This window comes from Hemitrygon akajei, chromosome 4 (assembly GCF_048418815.1).
Source record: "Hemitrygon akajei chromosome 4, sHemAka1.3, whole genome shotgun sequence".
NCBI lineage: Eukaryota > Metazoa > Chordata > Chondrichthyes > Myliobatiformes > Dasyatidae > Hemitrygon > Hemitrygon akajei.
This window is the reverse complement of record NC_133127.1, coordinates 180,326,602-180,349,004: the sequence shown is the minus strand read 5'-3', so window position 1 is coordinate 180,349,004 and position 22,403 is coordinate 180,326,602. Positions and strand designations below refer to the sequence as shown.

The window sequence follows — 22,403 nt, the reverse complement described above, 5'->3', positions numbered from 1 at the left end:
ATGTGATAATGATGATTTTAGGTAGAAAATGGAGTGATATGGATCATGTACAAGCAGAAAAGGTTTAATTTATTTGGTATTGCGTTTGGTACAGACAGGCCTGGTTCTGTGCTGTACTGTTCTTTGTTTTCAAATCACAATGGCCAGGAAACTCTCCTTACGTTCAGCACTTCTCCAACGTGAAATAGAGAATGTTATTTGTTCGGGGATTTCTCAGGCAGGGCTTTCAGCAAAGATACGTCAGAGGCGCGGGAGCAGTTGGGAGGAAAATCCTGACCGATGTGTGTTTGCTGCTCTGATCGAGCATTGGCAGCAGAGGCAGTGGACCATTCCATCTAATCAGGGCCACTGCTGGAGCTAGTTCCCAGCTCAGAAAGCTCTACTTAATCCTTCTCTCTGCTCTTTCTGTGCACCCGTGTTTGTTGTGCTATAAATAGCCTTGTAGATCAGCAAAAGCATTGAACATTCTTAATTGCTGCTGTTTTCCTTGCTGTTAGTACTAATGTTTTGCATTGAAGCATAATTCCATTCAGGCAATACTTAATTATTTGAATGTTCCATTTTAAGTTTTTCAATTTTTAATTTGAATGATTCTTACATGATGCCAGGAATGAATATCTACCCAATAAAAATTAAATCCAGGGCTATCTCTTTACATTGATAGAAAGTAACGTTAAATCAAAACAAAAATTGTGAATGCTGGAAGTACTCATTGATTCAGATGGATAGAGAAGTGTAAATTCTTGTTTCAGAATTATGGATTAAATATACAATTTAAATAACATTGTAGAATAGAATCAAAATTCAAGATTCAAATCTATTTAAAATGTGTACATTGAAACATACGGTGAAATGCATCCTTTTAGTTAACAACAAACACACCTATTACCTGTTACCACACGCTGCGGCAACAACATAGCAAGGCCACAGTGCTCGGCTGAACAACACAGGAACGCAACAAGCAGCAAAACAACAGCAGTGAAACAAACCCCGTTCCTCCCTCCCGCCCACCCCCAGGACAGGGTGACTTCAGCCTCCAGCCTCCAGTAGATCCGGACTCGCAGAGATTTGCAGACTCGGGCTCCGGTTATCATTACGTGACCAGTGTGATGGAGCAAAATACAACTATCATTTAATGGTCCATCAGCAACATGGCAAAAGTGATGCTTTGAGTAAATGAGAAAATAATAACACAAATGATATTTTTGCCTAGAGTAAGGCTTAATGCGCAATTAACTTAAAAAAATATATGGGCATACAGCGCAGAGTGGACCCGTTAGGCCCACAGTTACACTGCCCCGCAATCCTCTGATTTAATCTGAGCCTAATCACAGGACAATTTACAATTACAAACTAACCTACCAACCGGTAAGTCTTTGGACTGTGGGAGGAAACTGAAGCACCCGGAGGAAACCCATGCGGTCACAGGGAGAACGTACAGGGCAGCAGTGGGAGTTGAACCCAGATTGCTGGCCACTATGCCACTGTGCCGCCCAACTTGCCTGGGATTGTTTATAGAAAATGCCAGAAGTTTAAACAGTACAGAATTACTTGCAAAGATTTTTTTATTGATTTGCAGCTCAGCGTATAACAGGTAGTCTGTTGGAAAGTTACTGTTCCAAATGACCAAGTAAGAGTGCGGAGTTCGATATGAATAGTAACCCAGATGACATCACAAATGACCAGTACCGTCGAAGGCGTCTATTTAGGAACTTGTAGTTCATTTATTATATTTTAATTGTTTAAGCTAATTCAGCAATAAGGAATCTGAAGTGATCAAAAAAAGAGGTCCATGAAACAAAGGTTTGGAATGCCCTTCAAGTTAAGACAGCCTCATTTCTCACCTGTTCAACCTTCCTTATACTCCTAAAACAGGGGTGCCTTAGAACTGCAATCTGCAAGTTAATACTGATTAAATGATGATGTACTGTCTTTTTGTTTGCTGTGGTTTCAGATCGTTCACAAATCATTGGCCGCAATGTTGGGATCTTTGGCAGCCCTAGCTGCCCTTGCTGTGATCGGTGATGTAAGTGACCCTTTTCACCTGGCTATATTCCATGTTGTGCCTTTCTGGAGATCTGTTTAGACAGTAAAGGTTTAATTGAAATTATGCTGCAGGATAATGTCAGGTAAACACTGAACTGTTTACTTAATACGTCTCACTGCTGTTTTAATGAGAATATTTAAAACATATGGATTGGCAAAGAGGGAAACAGCAAAGATGTCCCACAGGGTAATTTCAGTGTTGACATGTTTGTTACCTGCGATAGTTGTAATGCAATTATTTGCAGTTGATGAGTTGAATGCCAAATATATTATCCTTCAAACGGCTATGTTATCCATCTATAAGCGTAAGAGATTCCGCAGATGCTGGTGACCTGTGTAACCCACGCAGAACACTGGAGGAGCTCAGTCAGCATCAATAGAGAGGTATAAACAGACAAAGTTTTATGCCAAGACCCTTCTTCATGATTGGAGAGGAAGGGGGAAGAAGCTAGAAGACAGCTTCTTTCCCTTTTCCCCACATTCTTATTCTGGCCTCTTCCCTCTTCTTTTCCAGGAAGGGTGCAGAAGCCAGAATAAGGTGGTGGGAGGATGGGGAGGAGTACAAACTGACAGGTGATTGATAAGACCAGGTGAGTGGGAAACTGGGTGGGTACAGGAGGAAGGATAGAGTATAAAGCTGCCTGGTTCAAAATTTTAACCGTTTATTCCTGTCCATAGATGCTGCCTGACTTGCTGACTTCCTCTGGCATTTTTGTGTGTTACCTATCTATGTACAGGTGTGAAAAATCACTCAATATGTTTGATATAAGAATGAAAATACCTGAGGAATTTGCATTGGACACCCAATAAAAAATTAGGCTGATGTGCTGGAAAACCATATATAGAATCATAGAATTGTTGCAGCAGAGGAGGAGCTGTCTTATGCTTTTACATTTTTAACATTAAAATATGTAACCAATTCCATTTTGAACACCAGACGTGACCTTTTTATTTGCCACACTTATGCTCTGATCTTTACCCCTGTGTATTAAAGATCTTTTTCATATCAATCCTGGATCCTTTACCAGTGATCTTAAACTGGTATCCTTTACTAACATGAACAAAGTCTGCTTACCCTATCCAATCCTATCATGATCATGCACATTTCTAAAGAATCTCCTTTCAACCTCCTCTGCTGTAAGGAGAACAACCCCATATTTTCTAATCTCTCCTCGTTGCTAAAGTCCCTCCTCTTTGGAACCATTCCAGTGAATCTTTTCAGCACCCTGTCTTGGGCCATCCCATCCTCCCAAAGTTCAGTTACCAAAACTGGACATAATGCATGTCATTACTCTCTTGACCCTCCTTGCTTTTATACTCTCTGTCTCCATTTTTGAGGCTTACGATCCGAATAATATAATTAATGATCTACTGTCTCAGCCTACCCTTCCACCTTTTAAAGTCATGCTCGTAAGTATGAAGGTCTCTTCATTCTTCATCTTTTGTTTAGAGTTATACCATCAGCCTATATTACCTCTTATCATTGATTCTGCTAAAAAGGTATCTCTTTACAGAATTGCAAGATCATTGGTGTGTTATGGTATGAAAGGAGGCCTTTCAGCCCATTGAATCCATGCTGACTTTCTGTGGAGCAATCTTGTCAGAACCATTCCCTTACTCTATCCCAGTTCCCCTCAACTGCATCTCCAATTTCCTTCTTGGATTATCATCCACCTCTGCTTTGATTATCTTTGTAGGCAGCAAATACTACATTATTATCCCACAATGCATTAAAATGTTTTCTCCTCAGATTTCGGCTTTAGCTCTATCCTAAAGCCTTAAATATGTATCCTTTAGTTATTAACAGTCATCTCATAGAAACAGCTTCTCTTTGTCTACTGTCTAAGCCTGTTGTTATCTTGTATGCTTCTAAGGAATATCTCTCCCCCTCTCCCAGTCTCCTTTATTCCAAGGAGAATAATCTCTGCCTCTGCAGTCTGCCTTTGCATTTACAATTCCCCATCCCTGGAACCATTTTGATTACCCTCTCCTGTACCTGTCAGGGATCCTCACATCCTGAATGTATGCTGACCAGAAATGAATGTACTAATTTAGTTGAGGCATAACAGGGAATAGTTTCTCTGCCTTAAATTTTACTTATCAAGAGTTTGCCTGTTTCACTGGCCTACCTAGATTCTTCTGGAACCTATTATTATACCTTTCTTTGGTTATTACACTTATAAATTTTATGTTCTTATAGATCTTGATGTTTTAGAGTAACACACAGACAAAATGCTGGAAGAACTTCAAAGGATAGGCAGCATCGATGGAGAGGAATGAAGAGTTGATGTTTCAGGCTGAAACCCTTCATTAGGATGTGACAATTATCCGTCATCTCCTGCCCCCTTTCTGTCCAGTTCGGCTGAAAGGCCTCGGCCTGAGACGTCAACTGTTTATTTCTCCCCATAGAAGCTGCATGACCTGTTGAGTTCCTCCAGCATTTTTTGTGTTTTACTCTGGATTCCCAGCATCTCCAGAATCTCTTATGTCTTGATATTTAATCCTGTTTTGAATCATCAATAATAAATCGATATATTATATCTAAATATAGAGAGAGGACATTCATTTAAGGTGAGAGGGGGTAATTTTAAAGGAGATGTGAAGGGCAAAGTTTTACACCGAGCGGTGGATGCTGGAATGTGCTGCTTCCTGGAGTGGTGGTAGAGGCAGATACATTAGAGACTTGTTAGAGACATTTAGACAAGCACATGATTGTAGGAAATTGGAAGGGTATGGATCTTGTGTACGCAGAGCAGATTAGTTAGATTGCCTATGTGATTATTAGTTTAATTGGATCAACACAACATTGTGAGCTGAAGGGCCTGTTCCTGTGCGGTACTGTTCTATGTTCAATGTTCTAGGTATTAAAGGGTGTAGCGGTTTTGAAAGTAGATAAATAAGTAGGAGCAGATGAAGTATACCGAAGCAAAGCAAGCAATGAATTTGTTAATACTCGAAATGTCATTTTATGATCCTCTCTGCCTATTAGAGAGTTGGCAGAGTATACAATTGTACTGTTAATTTGAATTGAATTGATTTTATTTCTTACATCCTTCACGTACACGAGGAATAAAAATCTTTACGTTACTTCTGCGTCTAGATGTGCAATCATAGTAATTTATAATAAATAGAACAATGTAACATAGAACACACTCAAATCAACGTGAGTTAATCAGTCCAATAGCCTGATGGAAGAAAAAAGCAAGAAAAGATACACCAATTAACCACTACCTTCCAAAGCTAGTCAGCATAGTTTCACCACTACTTTCCAAAGGTCTTTACGCAGGGGAGATCATGTCATGTGAATTTGATTGGGTTTTTTGAAGAGGTGGTCAAAAAGATTGATGATGGCTGGGCAGTAGATGCTGTTCCTATGCACTTCAGTAAGACTTTTGATAAAGTTTTACGTGGTGGGCTGCTGTGGAAAGCTGGATCACGTGGAATCCAGGAAGAGCTGGCTAACTGGATATACACAACTTTCTTAATGGTGGAAAGCAGAGGTTGATGGTAGGAGGTTGTTTCTTGAACTGGAGAATTGTGGCTAATGTTGTGCCTCAGGGATTGGCACTGAGCCCATTGTTGTTTGTTGTCCATACCAATGATTTGGTTAAGAATGTATAAGGTGTGGTTAGTAAATTTGCAAATTTTACGAAAATAGGGGGTTTAATGGACAGGGGATCTTGATTAGCTGAGTAAATGGGCTGAGGAATGGCAAATGAAGTTTAATTCAGATAAGTGTGAGGTATTGCATTTTGGAAATTCAAATCCAGGTAGGACTAACACAGTGAAAGGCAAGGCCTGAGAAGGGTTTTGCAGAACAGGGGGACCTTGGACAAGTACGTGGTTCTCTGCAAGTAGAGTCACTGGTAAATACAGGGTGGTGAAGAAAATTTTTGGTATGTTGGTCTTCATAAGTCGAGGCATTGAGTGTACATTTGGGAGGCCATGGTGTGGTTGTTCAGGATGCTGCTAAGGCTGCACGTGCTCAGTTTTGCCTGCCCTGCCATATTAAATTGTAAAGTGTGTTGAAAGATTTACAGGGACGATGCCAGGACTTGAGGGACTAATTTATAGGGAGAGGTGGCACAAGTTAAAGCTTTATTCTTTAGAGCACAGGAGACTGAGTGGTGATCTGTTAAAGGTGTATAAAATCACGAGGGGCATAGATAGGGTGAATACACTCAGTCTTTCTCTCAGGACGGGGTATCCCTAGAGGATCTACATCTAAACCTTACCTTAAGGTTTCAGGTAAGAGGAGAAAGATTTGAGAAGAACCCGGGGGTGTGGTCAACTTTTTTTTATGCAAGGGTGGTATCTATGTGGAATCAGCTGTCAGAGGAAGTGGTCGGGGCAGGTACAATAGCAAATTTTATAAGACACTCGGACATGTTCATGGGTTGGAAATGTTCAGGAGGTTATGGGCCAAATGCTGGCAAATGGGACTTGGTCAACGCGGGCCAGTTGGGCCAAAGGGTCTGCTTCCCTGCTGAATGACTCTACAATGAGAAATAGGCAACAAATGCTGGTGCGTCCAGATCCTGACTAATGAATAATAAAAGGTTGCATATAAAACTAATTGACTGTTCTATAGCATGATCATCATGTTATAGAAGAAATGAGAGGCTGCACTGGGGATTTACAAACTTGTTGCCAAGACCGGAAAATTGCAGCAATGAGCAAAAATTGAGTAGACAAGATTTATTTCTTTGAAACAGAGTAGGCCAAGTGGAGAGTTAAGACATCTAAAATGATTACTATGGTAGAGTGAATAGTACATACCTTTTGTCTTAAAAGTGTGTCAAAAACTCAACTGGTTCCACAACCTATGTATTCATTTTTAAGGACTCTACAACTCATGTTTTCAGTATTATTTATTTATTTGACAATAATAACAACAACAATAACAATAATCAATATTATTATTATTATTATAAGATTATAAGACATAGGAGCAGAATTAGGCCATTCAGCCCATTGAGTCTGCTCCACCATTCTATCTTGGCTGATCCTGGATCCCACTCAACCCTGCACACCTACCTTCTCGCCATATCCTTTGATGCCCTGACAGATCAGGAAGCGAGCAATTCCACCTAAAATATACACACGGACTTGACCTCCACTACAGTCTGTGGAGACCATTCCACAGATTTACTACTCTCTGGCTAAAACAAGAATTCCTCTTTACCTCTGTTCTAAAGGGTTACCCTTTAATTTTGATGCTGTTCCCTCTAGTTCTGGATACCCCCACCATAGGAATCACCCTCTCCACATCCTTCCTATCTAGTTCTTTCAACATTTGGTAGGTTTTAATGAGATCTCCCCCACAGTCCTCTAAATTCCAGTGAGCACAGGCCAAAAGCTGCTAAATGCTCCTCACATTCGTTCCCAGAATCATTACCGGTATGTTTTTTTCGTATTTGCACAGATTATCTTATTTTGCAGATTGACTGGGTTTGCTGATTCTGTTGTATTTCTTTATTCTACTGTGCATACCTGCAAGAAAATGAGTCTCAAAGTTCAAAGTAAGTTTATTATTAAATTACGTACAGGTCACCAGAAACCCCCCCTGAGCTTCATTTACTTGTAAGGTAGTCAAGATTTCAATGTAGTATATAGTGACATATATGTACTTTAATAATATTTACTTTGAACTTTGAAAAACTCAGGAGCATTGATTTAAAATAATTGTTTGAATGATTAGAGGAAAGATGAGGAAAAGTAGGATGTTGGGGATCTGGAACTCACTGAGTGCAAGTTTGTAGGATGTGAAAATCCTTAAAAAGAATCTGGATGCATCCTCATAGAGCATAGAGTTGTTGTGACTGAGAGACAGAATAATCTCCAGAAGAGCAATCGAGATCATTTAAAAGGAGACTAGGTGAATAATGAAGTGAAAGCAAAGGCCAGGAATTAATTAGGTTTTGCTGATCAGTAAACTGAGGAGGGAGGTGACCCCCAGCTATGCACTGCTGTTTTGTGATTACTTATGGAAGACAACGAGAGTTGTAACGAGAGTCTGAAACTTCACTTGTATTTTAAAGTAGTTCTGTCAAAGTATCTCATTATTTACTTTTTAATTCTAACACTGGTAAAACATTCTATGAATAATTTAATTCGCATGCATTAGTTGGGATTAGTGAATTAAAGCTTTGTTTCTGGCCCTTTGTAATGGAAATACCTAACATTGACTTTCATTTGAAAAGAATAGGAATGCAGAGAAAAGTGTAGCATGTAAAATGTGGAAAAGAATGCTAAGCGGCTCAACAAGTTGAAGCATTAATTTTGTTCTTTTATTACAGAGGCCAAGCATGGTCACGGTTGTGGAGTGGATCGACTATGAAACACTGACATTATTGTTTGGAATGGTAATTAAAATTCTTTGCTGCAATTGTTTTAATCGCACTTGTGCATATTTTATCCATGTATCTCTTTCAAGGAGTGCAACTGTAGAGCAGAATTTAATTTTTAACCTCAATCTCACCATCTGTCAGTTTTGTTAAATGCCTCAGCAGCTGCGTGAAAACGTTCTGGCAAAACTTAATTTTGCTTTGGCTGAGTGAGCGATGAATTTAAATATTCAGGTGTTTCACTCTGCGTACGCATTGTGGGTTCGGAGGTGTTATCAGTGCATATGCTTGGCACATGGGAACATGCGTCATCTAAAGCCTAGAGAGAGGATATTTGAAGTCAGTCATATGCCCATTGTGACAACTTTTTGAGAACTGCAGGTGAAGAATTTTCTCAGGAGCTTTGCCCTCCTTCTGGTTTAGCTTTCCTGAGAACAATGTCAGAATCAGAATCAAAATCAGAATCTGGTTTGATATGTCGTGAAATCTATTGCCTTTGTGGCAGCAGTAAAGTGCAATACAGAATAATAGATAAACCCTGCAAATTACAGTAAGCATTTATATATTAAACAGTTAAATCAAATAAGTTATGTAAAAACAGAAATAAAAAAAAGTAGTGAGGTAGTGTTCATGGGTTCAATGTCCATTCAGAAATCAGATGGCAGAGGGGAAAAAGCTGTTCTTGAATCACTGAGAAGCCTTCAGGCTTCTGTACCTCCTTCCTGATGGTTATAATGAGAACGAGGCATGACCTGGGTAATGGGGGTGGGGTCATTAACGATGGGTGCTGCCTTTTTGAGGCACCGCTCCTTGAAGATGTCCTGTATTCTCCGTAGTACTCTCTGTAGAAATTTGCAAGTGTTTTTGGTGACTTACCAAATCTCCTCAAACTCCTAATGTAGGCCTTATGTCAATTATAACCATGGAGGAAAAGTTGTAGCCGAATTTAAGCTTCTCATTCAGCGGCCTCCTTGTTGTTAGGGAGAAGCTCATGTGTATTAAAGGCCGTCATAATTGTCCCAGTGATCACACAAAATTATGAGGGGTATAGAAAGGGGTTTAGCAGTTTTCCCGCTGAGGTTGGGTGAGAGTAGAACTAGAGATCATGACGTAAAGCGAAAGGTGAAATATCTAAGGGGAACATGAGGGGGAAACCCTTCACTCAGGATGTGGGTTCACTTCTGGCATTTCAGAGAAATTCCTGAATCTTTGAATCTTGAAATTTGGATAGGTACATGGATGGGAGGGGTATGGAGCGCGATGGTGCGGGTCAATGGGAATAGCTCAGCATGGACTAGATGGGCCGAAGGGCCTGTTTCTGTGCTTTCATGTTCTATGGCTCTATAACTCTAAGAGAGGATACGTGCTATAAGGAGAGGTTGGACAATTGTAGGTTGTTTTCTCTGGAGCAGTAGAGACTGAGGAGAAACTTGATGGAAGTTTATTAGTTCATGAGAAGATGGATTGACAGCTGATATCTTTCTCCAATACTAATGAACATTTCACAAATTAGGAAATTGGTTTATTATTGTTACAGGTGCTGAGGTATAATGAAAATCTTTGTTTTGCATGGCATCCATACAGAGAGTTTTATTGAGGTAGCACAAGGCAACCATAATATCGGAATGCAGAATATAGTGTTACAGTAACAGAGAAATTACAGTGTAGGTAGACAATAAGTTACAAGGCTATGACGAGATATATTATGATGTCGAGAGTCCAGCTTCTTATACAACACGTCGGTTCCATTGTTTTATAGGTTCTCATGATCTCATGATGCTTTCAAGCTTTTGTAAATTCTGGCTGAAGGGAGGTGGGAGAAGAGAGAATGCCCAGGGTTGCCTGAATTTCTGAGGAAGTGAGAAGAGTAGATGGAATCACTGGAGGAGAAGATGGTTTTTATGATGTTTTGGCTTCTCCTTGGCTTGCTATCTTATTGTAATGGAGAAGCTTGTGAGTATCTTCAGAAAATTTCCAGCAATTGCAGTAGACTTATGGGTAAGGTGCTGATAAAGTGGAGGTCCAATAACAAGGTAGATGAATGAAATGCTTTTCGGAATACTACAGGAAGAATCTTGAGGCTTTGGACTACTTACAGATGGCATTCAGCAGGATCTTGTCTGTATTGGACAACATTAGCTATAAGAAGACATTGGACAAACTTAGATTGTTTTCTTTGGTGTGTAGGAGGGTGAGGAAGATGCGATAGAAGTACTTAAAATGATGAGAGGCATAGGTAGTCAGAGTATTCCTCCCAGGGTGTGAAACGTCAATTGAGATATTGTACTTAACTACATAAGGACATATTAGGACAGACTTGATCATTGACTTGAGTTTTGAGGATTAGTTTAAAGAAAGAAAAAAAAGAAAGAAAGAAAGTTCAGGGCAGGGATTCAGAGCTGAAGGTGCAGTGGAGTTTTGAGTTTTTGAATGACCTGATTCACATCAAGAGAGCAGAATGAGGGTGCCCTATCAGGTCTGTGTTGAACAAGTCAGATCTTCAGTTAAGAAAAAGATTTGATGAGGATTTCAGTAGTGAATGAGCTAAGGTATGGATGAAACTTCACGTTGTTAAAGAGACTGATAGACTGAGCTCTCCTGCTGTCTATTGCTTAAGCTGTAAATTGAAGGCTGGTGTACAGGTTATAGTTTCTGTTCTCTATAGATACTTACCAGTAAGACAATAACTAGAACCTAATGCACTTTTCTTCATCCCTGTGGAGCAAGATTGATTAGTGGCTACATCGTGTTGTGAATTCCCAACAGAAAGGAAATTATATTTAGCTTCTATCTCTCACTGAAAAGGCCCCAATTAATAGTTAAATATTAAATATATTCAAAAGAAGTCCAAAATCAATTACCCAGCCTGTTTTCAAAACTGTAAAGAGCTGTCATATTAATGAGTCATTTGTTGTTTTAAACAAGATTAGCATAATTGGAACAATACATGAAATGCAAGCATTAATCATGCTGTCATTCAAAGCGATTCTTGTGCAAATGCAACCCTAACCTTATTAATCCTTCAGGAATGTTTATAATAGTTATTTTCTCATAATATTTTCAGAGTGGAGCTCATTTTCTGTAAGGATGTTGTAATCTGAAGAGTAAAATGTATTACAGTGAAGTCTAGATACCCACTCATTAGAAATTCTATTTTCTGTTTGGAACATTAGGAACCCAAGTAGGTCTTTCAGGTCCTTGAGCATGCTGTGCCATCCAATTTAATCACCTTTAACTATTTCTTAATACTATCAGCCCAACTTGTTTTCCCATTCTCTACTAAAAATCCATCAATTTCAATTTTAAGATGTTTCAATGAGCTCTTTTTGGGTTGGGAGTAAGTTGGTCATTTCCTCATGCCTGCATGAAGCACTTCACTTCTTATTGCACAAGTTTAGCTTTAATGTTGCTGTTGTGTCTATCACATCTTCAAGAATGTCATCGCTTTAGCGTTCAACGTACCTCACCAGCATTAAACTCCGGAGCAGTTAGTTAGTTTTCTGCCTGGGTATAAACTTGGATCAGAATCAGGTTGATTATCACTGACTATGTCATGAAATTTGTTGTTTTGTGTCAGCAGTACAGTTCAATACATAAAAATATCACCTAAGTGTAATAAGAAATATAAGTAAAAAAAATAAATAAAAAGTGTAAAAAGAGAGCAAAAAATTAGTGAGGTTGTGTTCATGGGTTCATTGTCTGTTCAGAAATCTGATGATGGAGGGGAAGAAGCTGTTCCTGAAACATTGAGTGTGCGTCTTCTGGCTCCTGTACCTCTTCTCTGATGGTAGTAATGAGAAGAGGGGAGATGGGGTGTCCTTCATGATGGAAGCTGCCTTTTTGAGGCACCACCTTTTGAAGATATCCTCGACGGTAGAGATGCCAGTGCCCATAATGATAGAACTTGCCGCAAGTGTGGAGGAAGCTCAGGATAATAACTCTGTTGTCGCTTCGTCATTTGAGGCTATCAGAACATTTTGTTTTAAGCGCTGCTAGTGGATCAGTATGGATCAGTATTTAATTTGGAACTTACAACAGAATGACTAGCCAATGAGTCCATGGTTTACTTTCCACTCTACCTTTTAAAATTATTTTTTTTTATTGGGATCAGGCAAGACTAACATTTATGGTCCATCCCAAGAGTTCTCTTGAGAAGGGGGGTTTGAGCTGCTTTTGACAATACAACCATAAAACATTGGAGCAGAATTAGGTCATTAGAACTGTCGAGTCTCCTCTGACATTCCATCATGGCTGATTTGTTGACCCCCCCAACAACATTCTCCTGCTGTTTCCCTGTAACTTATGACTCCTTCACTAATCGGGAACCTATCAGCCTCTGTTTAAAATATACCCAATGACTTGGCCTCCACAGCCATCTGAGGCAATTGCTTCCACAGGTTCACCACCCTCTTGTTGAAGAAGTGAACGGCTGCAATCCATCAGGCTGAGGAGATGCAGGAAGTAGGCCTGCAACGCTGAGTCATAGAGCAGGGCAGCATGGAAGTAATCCCAGCAGCTCAGCTCATCCGTTGCTAACCATAGTGCCCACCTAAACCGGTCTCATTTGCCGACCTTTGGCCCATATCCCTCGAAATACCTCCTGTCAATGTACTTATAGAAATGGCTTTTGAATATTTTCATTGTACCTGCCTCCTCACGTCTTAATAAGCTGGTAAGGAAGGCGGGCTCTGTCGTGGGCAAAGTACTGGAGAGTTTAACATCGGTAGCTGAGCGAAGGGCGCTGAGTAGGCTACGGTCAATTATGGATAACTCTGAACATCCTCTACATAGCACCATCCAGAGACAGAGAAGCAGTTTCAGCGACAGGTTACTATCGATGCAATGCTCCTCAGACAGGATGAAGAGGTCAATACTCCCCAATGCCATTAGGCTTTACAATTCAACCGCCAGGACTTAAGAACTTTTTAAATGCTATTATTAATGCTTTTTGAGATAGTGATTTAGATGCATATCATATTTTTTACTGAGTTAAGTATTGTATGTAATTAGTTTTGCTACAACAAGTGTATGGGACATTGGAAAAAAGTTGTATTTCCCCATGGGGATGAATAAAGTATAAAGTATCTATCTATCTATTACTTTCTCTGGCAGCTCATTCTACATACACACCATACTCTGCATAAAGATTTGCCCCTCAGGCCCCTTTTCAATCTTTCACCCTTTACTCTTTTAGTTTATAGTTCCCCTTTTATGGTTTTAAAAAAAAGACAAAGTGCATTCACACCAGTCTATGCTATCATCATTTTTACAGCTCAATAAAGTCACTCTCCATTTCCTACATTCCAATAAAGTCCTACCTGTCTGCCCTCTCCTATCTCTGAGGCTTTAGTGTCCAGGCCTGGCCTTTACAATGACAGGAGTGATATTGTTTGACTTGGAGGTCAACTTAGAGGCACTTGTGTTCTTGTGTGATAGCTTAGATCCATCTAACCCTATTTAATTTTAACAATTTCTATCTATATATTTAAGACATTTTAAAATTACAGATTTGTAATGTTCATTCTAGACTTGTTCTTTTAAGCAGCAATATGTTATGAAAGATATGAAAGTATAATCTCGAAGCGGTAACATGTTATAGAACATAGAAACATAGAAAACCTGCAGCAAAATACAGGCCCTTCGGCCCACAAAGCTGTGCTGAACATGTCCTTACCAGAGAAATTACCTAGGGTTACCCAAGGCCCTCTATTTTCTGAGCTACATCTACCTGTCCAGGAGTCTCTTAAAAGACCCCGTCATATCCACCTCCACCACCATTGCTGGCAGCCTATTCCACGCACTCACCACTTCTTGTGTAAAAAAAAATTACCCCTGACATCTCCTCTGTACCTACTTCTAAGCACTTTAAACCTGTGCCCTCTTGTGCTAGCCATTTCAGCCCTGGGAAAAAGCCTTTGACTATCCATACGATCAATGCCTCTCATCATCTTATACACCTCTATCAGGTCACCTCTCATCCTTCTTTGCTCCAAGGAGAAAAGGCCGAGATCACTCAACCTATTCTCATAAGGCATGTTCCCCAATCCAGACAACATCCTTGTAAATCTCCTCTGCACCCTGTCTATGGTTTCCACATCCTTCCTGTAGTGAGGCGACCAGAACTGAGCACAGTACTCCAAGAGGGGTCTGACCAGGGTCCTATATAGCTGCAACATTACCTCTCGGCACCTAAACTCCATCCCATGATTGACAAAGGCCAATACACTGTATGCTTTTTTAACCTCATGGTCAACCTGCGCAGCAGCTTTGAGTGTCCTATGGACTCAGACTGCAAGATCCCTCTGATCCTCCACACTGCCAAGAGTCTTACCATTAATACTATATTCTGCCGTTGTATTTGACCTACCAAAGTGAACCACTTCACACTTATCTGGGCTGAACTCCATCTGCCACTTCTCAGCCCAGTTTTGCATCCTATCAATGTCCTGCTCTAACCTCCATACTATCCACAACACCTCCAACCTTTGTGTCATTAAGATAGCTTCGTCCAGGCCCTTCAGTCTATGATATTTTGCCAAACTTTTAAACTACTCTAAGATCAATCCAACCCTTCCCTGCTACATCTTCCTCCAGTCTTCTATCATATATGTACACATCTAAGAGTTTATTAGTTAGGCACATGGATGATGTTCGATGGAAACTTGCTGTGTGACAGACCTCACGAAAGAGGCAAAAGAGTTTGGTCGGGATCCTAGATATTGTGCTGTCAACAATATCTCTGGAATTTATTTCATGCCCCTGTGAGTAACACCTCAAAAACTCTGGAAACTTTAAAATTGTTTCAGAGTGTGTTAAAGCATCAGTTGTAGCTTGGTTCATAGGCTAAGATTTTCCACCTGTCTGCTCTAGGTTTTGCTCCCATTTGCAGTAACAGACTTTTCTTGACAGTGCTGTGACAGCCCATAATTTAGTGATGGCATGGGATGTTTTACATACAGAGTACCATCTATTGTACAGTGATCCAAGTCAATTTATCCAGTAAACAGTCTATTTGGAGACTGGGAGAAAAACGAATCTTCAGCATCATCTCTCATTGATAACAACAATTTCTCTATGAAAATACAGTAAATGAGGGATACTTGCATACCAATTGTGTGCATAAAAACATTTGCCAGGATGCTAGTCCAGTTATTTAACTGAATTTCTGACATTGGAAGAGGAAAAAAGTGAAAGAAAATGGCTGTTCTTATAACTTTAATGAAATAGCTCTGATTTAATGTAGATAATATGGGAAAATTTGTATTCTGTAGCAATCATGGATATTACATTAATTAAAATAGAAAGCACAACCACTTTGTTATTTCCTTTGGCTTCTTGTGTTCAGCAATTAATTGTATAAGGTTCCACAAGAGAAGAAATAGAAAAGATCTAAAATGATACTTAAAATTGGATTTTGTATTTTTAATCTCGAACATATTGTCTATGCAGTTGCTGAAACCACAATGGTGCTATTAGTTTATTAAACTTTGGAACAGTTGCAAAGCAAATGTTTAAGATAATACCAAATAAACCAAATGATCTTGTGCACATTGGCAATGAACCAGTCATAGCGTTTAGGAGCAGAGAGATAACTTGAAAACATCACTTATGCCACAGCCAGGCTGTTATTTTGTACACCACAAAAAAAGGAAGGCTTTCTGTTAGCAGTAGAGAGATTGCAGCGGAGACTTATGAGAATGTTGTTGGGGCCAGAAAGTTTTATTTGAAGGGGAATTGGGTCTGCCAAGGAATCTGCATGAAGCACAGAGTGCAGCAGATTGTACAGCTGCCTCACAGCTCCAGAGAGCTGGGTTTCATCCTGATCACGAGGGCTGTCTGGGTGGGGGAATCAAAGATCAAGGATCAACTTCATTCACGATATACATTTACATGTATTAAGAACTTTCTGTGGTGCGTTGGCGACATAACATTCGACAATTATAAGGATAAAGAATTACAAAAAAAATAAACTTGGAGGTTAAAGTACAAATATGGAATAAAGCATGGATAAATATATAAATATCATGTACTTACAATGTTACGAGCATTATAAAAAGGGGTTGAAAGCATTTACAGTACACTGCAGTAATTGAGGTAATAGATAGAGGGGGTTGGGGTGTTTAATTAGAATGGTTGATTAGAGTAACAACCTAGGGGAAAGAAACTTCTAAGATGGTATGAGGTTTTGTTTTAATAGCCTTATAGCACTTTCCAGAAGGGAGCCTTTGGAAAAGGCAGTTTGCTGGGTGGGTCGTACCTGCTATGATTTTTTTTCTGCCTGTTTCTTTGTCCTGGGCACATAGAAGAGCTGTAGTGATGGCAGACTGTAACAGAATATGGAGTCTGCATATTCTCCATGTAAACTGCGTGGGTTTCTCCTGGCCTACTTCAATATCATAATGGAATCTAGGGTAAATATAATTGTGATTTATAAAGTTAAGGGAAGCCTTGATGTATCGACATAACCACACTATTTAGTTCAACAGAAATGTCAATACTCAGGGGACATAGATAACAGAATCAGAATCAGGTTTGTTAATACTGACATATTTTGTGAGATTTGTTGTTTTGCTGCAGCGGTACAATACCTAAAAATTACCATAAATTACAATAATTATTAATAAGTAGTGTGAAAAGAGAGCAGAATAATGAGGTGGTTTTCATTTGTTCATGGATCGCTTAGAGATATAATGGCCGAGAGGAAGAAGCCAAAAATGTTGAGTGTGCATCTTCAGGCTCCTATACCTCCTTCCTGATGGTAGTAATGAGATGAGGGCATGTTCTAAAAAGATGACTTTGATGGAGGAGAGGCTAGTGCCCAGGATGGAGCTGGTAGAGTTTATAACCCTCTGTAGCTTTTTCTGATCCTGTACCTTGGTGTCTCCATACTGGCCTGTGCTGCAACCAGTCAGAATGGTCTTCATGGTACATTTGTATAAATTTGCTGGGGTCTTTGGTGACATAAGAAATCTCATCAAACTCCTAATGAAACATAGACACTATTAGCGCTAAAGTAGAACATCAGAGATTTTGACGCATAGGAGCTTGAAGCTGCGCACCCATTTCACTGCTGACACCTCAATGAGAACGTCTCCCTGTGCGTCTTCCTCTAAATCAGTGAGACTTGACATAGACTGGGGAGCTGCATTATCGAGCACCTTTGCTCTGTCCACAACAATAAGGATTTCCTGGTGGCCAACCATTTTAATTCCAATCCCTATTCCTAATCCGACATGTCGGTCCATGGCCTCCTCTACTGCCATAATGAGGTAACTCTCAGGTTGGAGGAGCAACACTATATTCTGTCTGGGTAGCCTCCAATCTGATGGCATTAACATCAATTGCTCTAACTTATGGTAATTATTCCGCTATCCCCTTCTCTCTTCTTCCAATCCCCACTCTGGCTCCCCTCTTACCTCTTCTCTTCACCTCAAGTACCTATCACCTTCCCCTGGTGCCTCTCCTCCTTCCATTTATCCCATGGTTTCTTTGCTCCAATCAAATTCCTTCTTCTTCAGCCCTTTACCCTTTCCACCTATTACCTCCCAGCTTCTTGTTTCATTTCCTCTTCCCTCCCACCCACCCACCCACCTACCTTCCTCCTCACCAGGCTTCACCTATCACCTTTTAGCTTGTACTCCCTCCCCTTCCCCCACCTTCTTAGTTTGGCTTCTCCCCACTTCCTTTCCAGTCCTGAAGAAGGCTCTCATCCTTTAATGTTAACTTTTTATTCCTGTCCACGGATGCTGCTTGACCTGCTGAGTTCCAACAGCATTTTGTACGTGTTACTCTGCATTTTCTAAGTTAATAAGTTAATGAATGCAATTTTCATTTCTAGTTTCTGTATATTGTTGGTAAATTTTTTAATAGATAGAGTAATCAGTGGGGTAGGGTGGAGATGCGTCTCTACCAAAGAAGGAATAAAGCGCTCCTTCCCTCCACTAACTTGCAGGTCACCCTTGGGCGAAGTGGAGCGCCTGTTTAGCCCTGCAATCAGGGTCATGTGAAGCTACGGGAGCACGTTATAGATGGTCGCATGAGCAGCTGGTGTACATCACAAGTCCTTGTTATGTGACCACTGACACCAGGCAGACAATCTCTGGGGTGTATTGATAATGGCTGGGGTCATCCATCTTCTAAAGACACTGCCTAGAAGGCAGCAATGGCAAATCGCTTCTGTAAAAAAACTTGGCAAGTACAATCATGGTCAAGAGCATGATCATCTATGTCACAAAATGATGATCATGATGATCTAACATGGGGGTGTTCATTGGTATCCTGACTGAGACAAAGGATGATTCTAAATTAAGTTAAGCAATGGATCCTAAGGAAGGGTACGACATAGAAGTAGACCATGGCATCATTAGATTGCTCCTGAATTAAAGGGATATTTTGGCTACTGATCCCCTCTGTTTTTTTTTCTGCCTCTTCCAGTTAAAGATAAAGATTAGTTTTATTTGTCACATGTGTATCAAAACATAGCGTGAAGTGCATCGTATGCATGAAATCAAATTATCAGGGGTGGTGATGGGCAAATGGCGTCACGCTTCCAGTGCCCTCACAGCACGCCCACAACTAGCTGACCCAAGTTATTTGTCTTTGGACTGTGGGAGGAAACCAGAGCACCCAGAGGAAAGCCATGTGGTCATGAGGAGAACATACAAATTCCTTACAGGCAGCAGAGGGAATCAATCTGCTGATGTAAACTGATGTGCTAGCCACCATGCTACCATACCACCCAATTTGTTGTGCCTCATTTATTTATCCTTCAAGAAGTGACTGTCACTGCTGATGTCAGTATTTATTGTTTGTCCTTAATCATCATTGAAAGGGTGGTTCAAAGTTCAGTCGGAGTCAATCTATTGTCGAAGTGCCACATACAACCCTGAGGTTTATTTCCTTGCAGGCATTCACAGCAATACAAAGAAACTCAATAGAATCAGTGAAAGACTGAACTCAACAATACAGACAAACACCAAAGTGTACAAATACCAAAAGAATAAATAAATAAATAAATAAATAAATAAACAACAGTTCGGTAATGGGGTGAGTGAAGTTATCCCCTCTGGTTTAAGAGTCTGATGATTGAAGGGTAATAATTGTTCCTGAACCTGGTGAAGTTGATCTTGAGGCTCCTGTACCTCCTTCCTGCTGACAGTAGCGAGAACAGGGCATGGTCTGGATGGTGGGGGTCCTTGATGATGGATGGTGCTTTCCTGCGACAATGCTCCACATAAATGTGCTCAGTGGTGGGAGGGCTTTACCTGTAATGGACTGGGCTGTATCCACCACTCTTGGTAGGCTTTTCCGTTCATGGGCATTGGTGTTTCCATACCAGGCTGTGGTGCTACCAGTCAATATACTCTCCACTGCAAAACCACAGAAGTTTGTCACAGTTTTAGATGCCATGCCAAATCTTCGCAAACTTTTAAGAAAGTAGAGGTGCTGCCATGCTTTCTTTGTGTGAGGCCCAGGACAGAACCTCTGAAATGATTACATCAAGCAATTTGAAGCTTCTAACCCTCTCCATCTCTGATCCTCTATTGAAGACTGACTCATGGACCTTTCGTTTCTTCTTCCTGGAGTCAATAATCAGCTTCTTGTTCTTCCTGAGTGAGAGATTGTTGTTGAGGCATCACTCGGCCAAATTTCCAGTCCTGCTGCTTGTCACCACCATTGATTCATCCAACAAATGTGTTGTTGTCAGCAAACATAAATGTAGCATTAGAACTGTCCTTAGCCTCACAGTCATAAGTATAAAGCAAGTGGAGCAGGGGAATAAGCACACAGCGTTATGGTGTGCTTGAGCTGATGGTGATTGTAGAGGAGATGTTTTTGAACTGACTGGGTCTGCAAGTGAAGAATCAAGGATCCATTTGCATAAGGAGGTACTGAGGTCTGGGTCTTGAATCTTAGTAGCTTTGAGGGAATGATAGTATTGAATGCTGAGCTGTGATCAATGAACAGTATCCCAATGTATCCATCTTCACTGTCCAGGAGTTCCAGGGATGAGTGAAGAGCCAATGAAATGGCATCTGCTGTTGACTTGTTGTGACTGTAGGCAAATTGAGAAGATCCAAATCACTTCTCAGGCAGGAGTTGATATGTTTCATCATCAGCCTCTCAAAGCACTTCATCACAGTGGATGTGAGTGCTATTGGACGATAGTCATTGAGGTTGGTTACCACATTCTTCTTAAATATTGGTATGACTGGAGCCTGTTTGAAGCAGGTGGGTACATCAGACTGCTGAAGCAAGAAAGTAAAGATATCAGTGAACACTCCAGCCAGCTGATCAGCACAGGCCTTCAGTACTTAGCCAGGGACTCCATCTGGGTTGGATGCTATCCATGGGTTCACTTTCCTGAAGGAGGAGGTAATAGCATTCAAGCCCTGCCTTAGCTGTTGAACATCCTTCAGTAACTCAAGTTTGGTTAGGAATTGTCAGTTCATACATGAGATTGCTTACCGTAGCTACCTTCCTGAACCACTGTTGTGCTTCTGCTGAAAGCACCGTCAGAGTGTGATCCTGCATTTGGGTAAGTTCCAGTCTCCAAGGCAGAGATGACTGAACAATAGTGTATTTCCAATTCATGATGGCATTTTCCTTGCAGGTGGTCCTGCTCTTGTGCACCTGTTCCCCTTGCCCGTCTTGGCAGTAGATGTCGTGCGGTTGGACCGTGTTGCTGGAGCAGTCTGACTAAATTCATGCTATACGTTTTGTATATGGCACATACAGCAGTTAGTGTGTCAGTGGTGAAGGGGAAAGGGGTGGGGAGGCTGATGGATGGGAAAATTATTTGATAATTACTGTTTGCACAGTATGTTCTGTACATTAGATTTCTAAATGGACAATGTACACTATCTCACTATATATTTTTTATTTTTGCACTACTTATTTAATTTAATATTATACACACACAGTACATATATATTACTTATTGTAATCTTTATATATCTTTATTTTGTATTGCAATGTACTGCCGCCACACAAAAGAACAGATTTCATGATGTATACCAGTGATACTAAACCTGATTCTGATTTGAGTTCTGATTTGAGACAGTTATAGTATTGTAATGAAGTCTCGATCAGTGCCTGAATCTCAGAAAGGAAAATAGTGCCCGCTGTGTTATAGCATATAGAACATTACAGTGCAATACAGACCCTTCAGCTCACAACATTGTGACGACCATTTAATCTACTCTAACCCTTCCCTCCTACATAATCTTCCATTTTTTTTCTATTACTCGCATGCCCAAATAGTGTCTAAAATGCCCATAATTTATCCACCACCTCTGGCAGCGTGTCCCATAGACTCAGCAGTCTCTGTGTAAAGAACTTACCTCGAACATCCCCCCCCCCTAACTTTATCCCAATCACCCTAAAATTATGCACCTTTGTATTAACCATTACGATTGAGTCTTGCATAGAGATCTAACATATCATGGGCAGAAAACATATTAAACATCATGAAACTACCTATTTTATAAAACATTTGATTAATGCCTTTGGACAAAATTAGTCTCCTTTGATTTTTTTTTTAACAGAAACACTCATAGTTATATCTCCTTTCAGATTAACAAGAGTTGAATGCTCACCTTCTGCCATTAACAGCCCTTGATTTCCCACCCACACCACTCTAGTGGAAAGAAAAAAAAACGTGGGCAGAAATGCAAAAAACCCAGCCAGAATAACTTCATGTCAATTCAGTGAACTTCGAGAAATTTCCAAATTTCATGGCAGATTGAAAATGCTTCGCAAGACACTTGACCCTACTTGATTCACACACACTATTTGAGCTAGTGTTGGCTATTAAAATCGTCCAGATGAAATTATGGTTCATGTCATGGTCTGTTGGTCTAGCTTTTTAATACTAGGCTTTTTAGCTGATGCTTGTGATACCTGTAGCTGGTGGGGATTACTCTGTATGTTAGGTAAAGAGTCTTTAAAGATAAGTAGTGAACAGATATGATTAAAGGTAACAAATATGAAGCTAAAACTTTAAAGCCA

The 22,403-nt window shown here is 40.3% G+C and overlaps 1 protein-coding gene across 1 annotated transcript in view; it reads left to right on the top strand.

The window, feature by feature from the left end:
* The window catches only part of oca2 (oculocutaneous albinism II), a 509,488-nt gene that overhangs the window by 202,880 nt on the left and 284,205 nt on the right, over positions 1-22,403 (top strand). The window contains exons 10-11 of the mRNA XM_073041884.1: positions 1,955-2,026; positions 8,346-8,411. Of these exons, the coding sequence (XP_072897985.1) occupies positions 1,955-2,026; positions 8,346-8,411 (138 nt within the window). The remainder of the gene's footprint in view (positions 1-1,954; positions 2,027-8,345; positions 8,412-22,403) is intronic.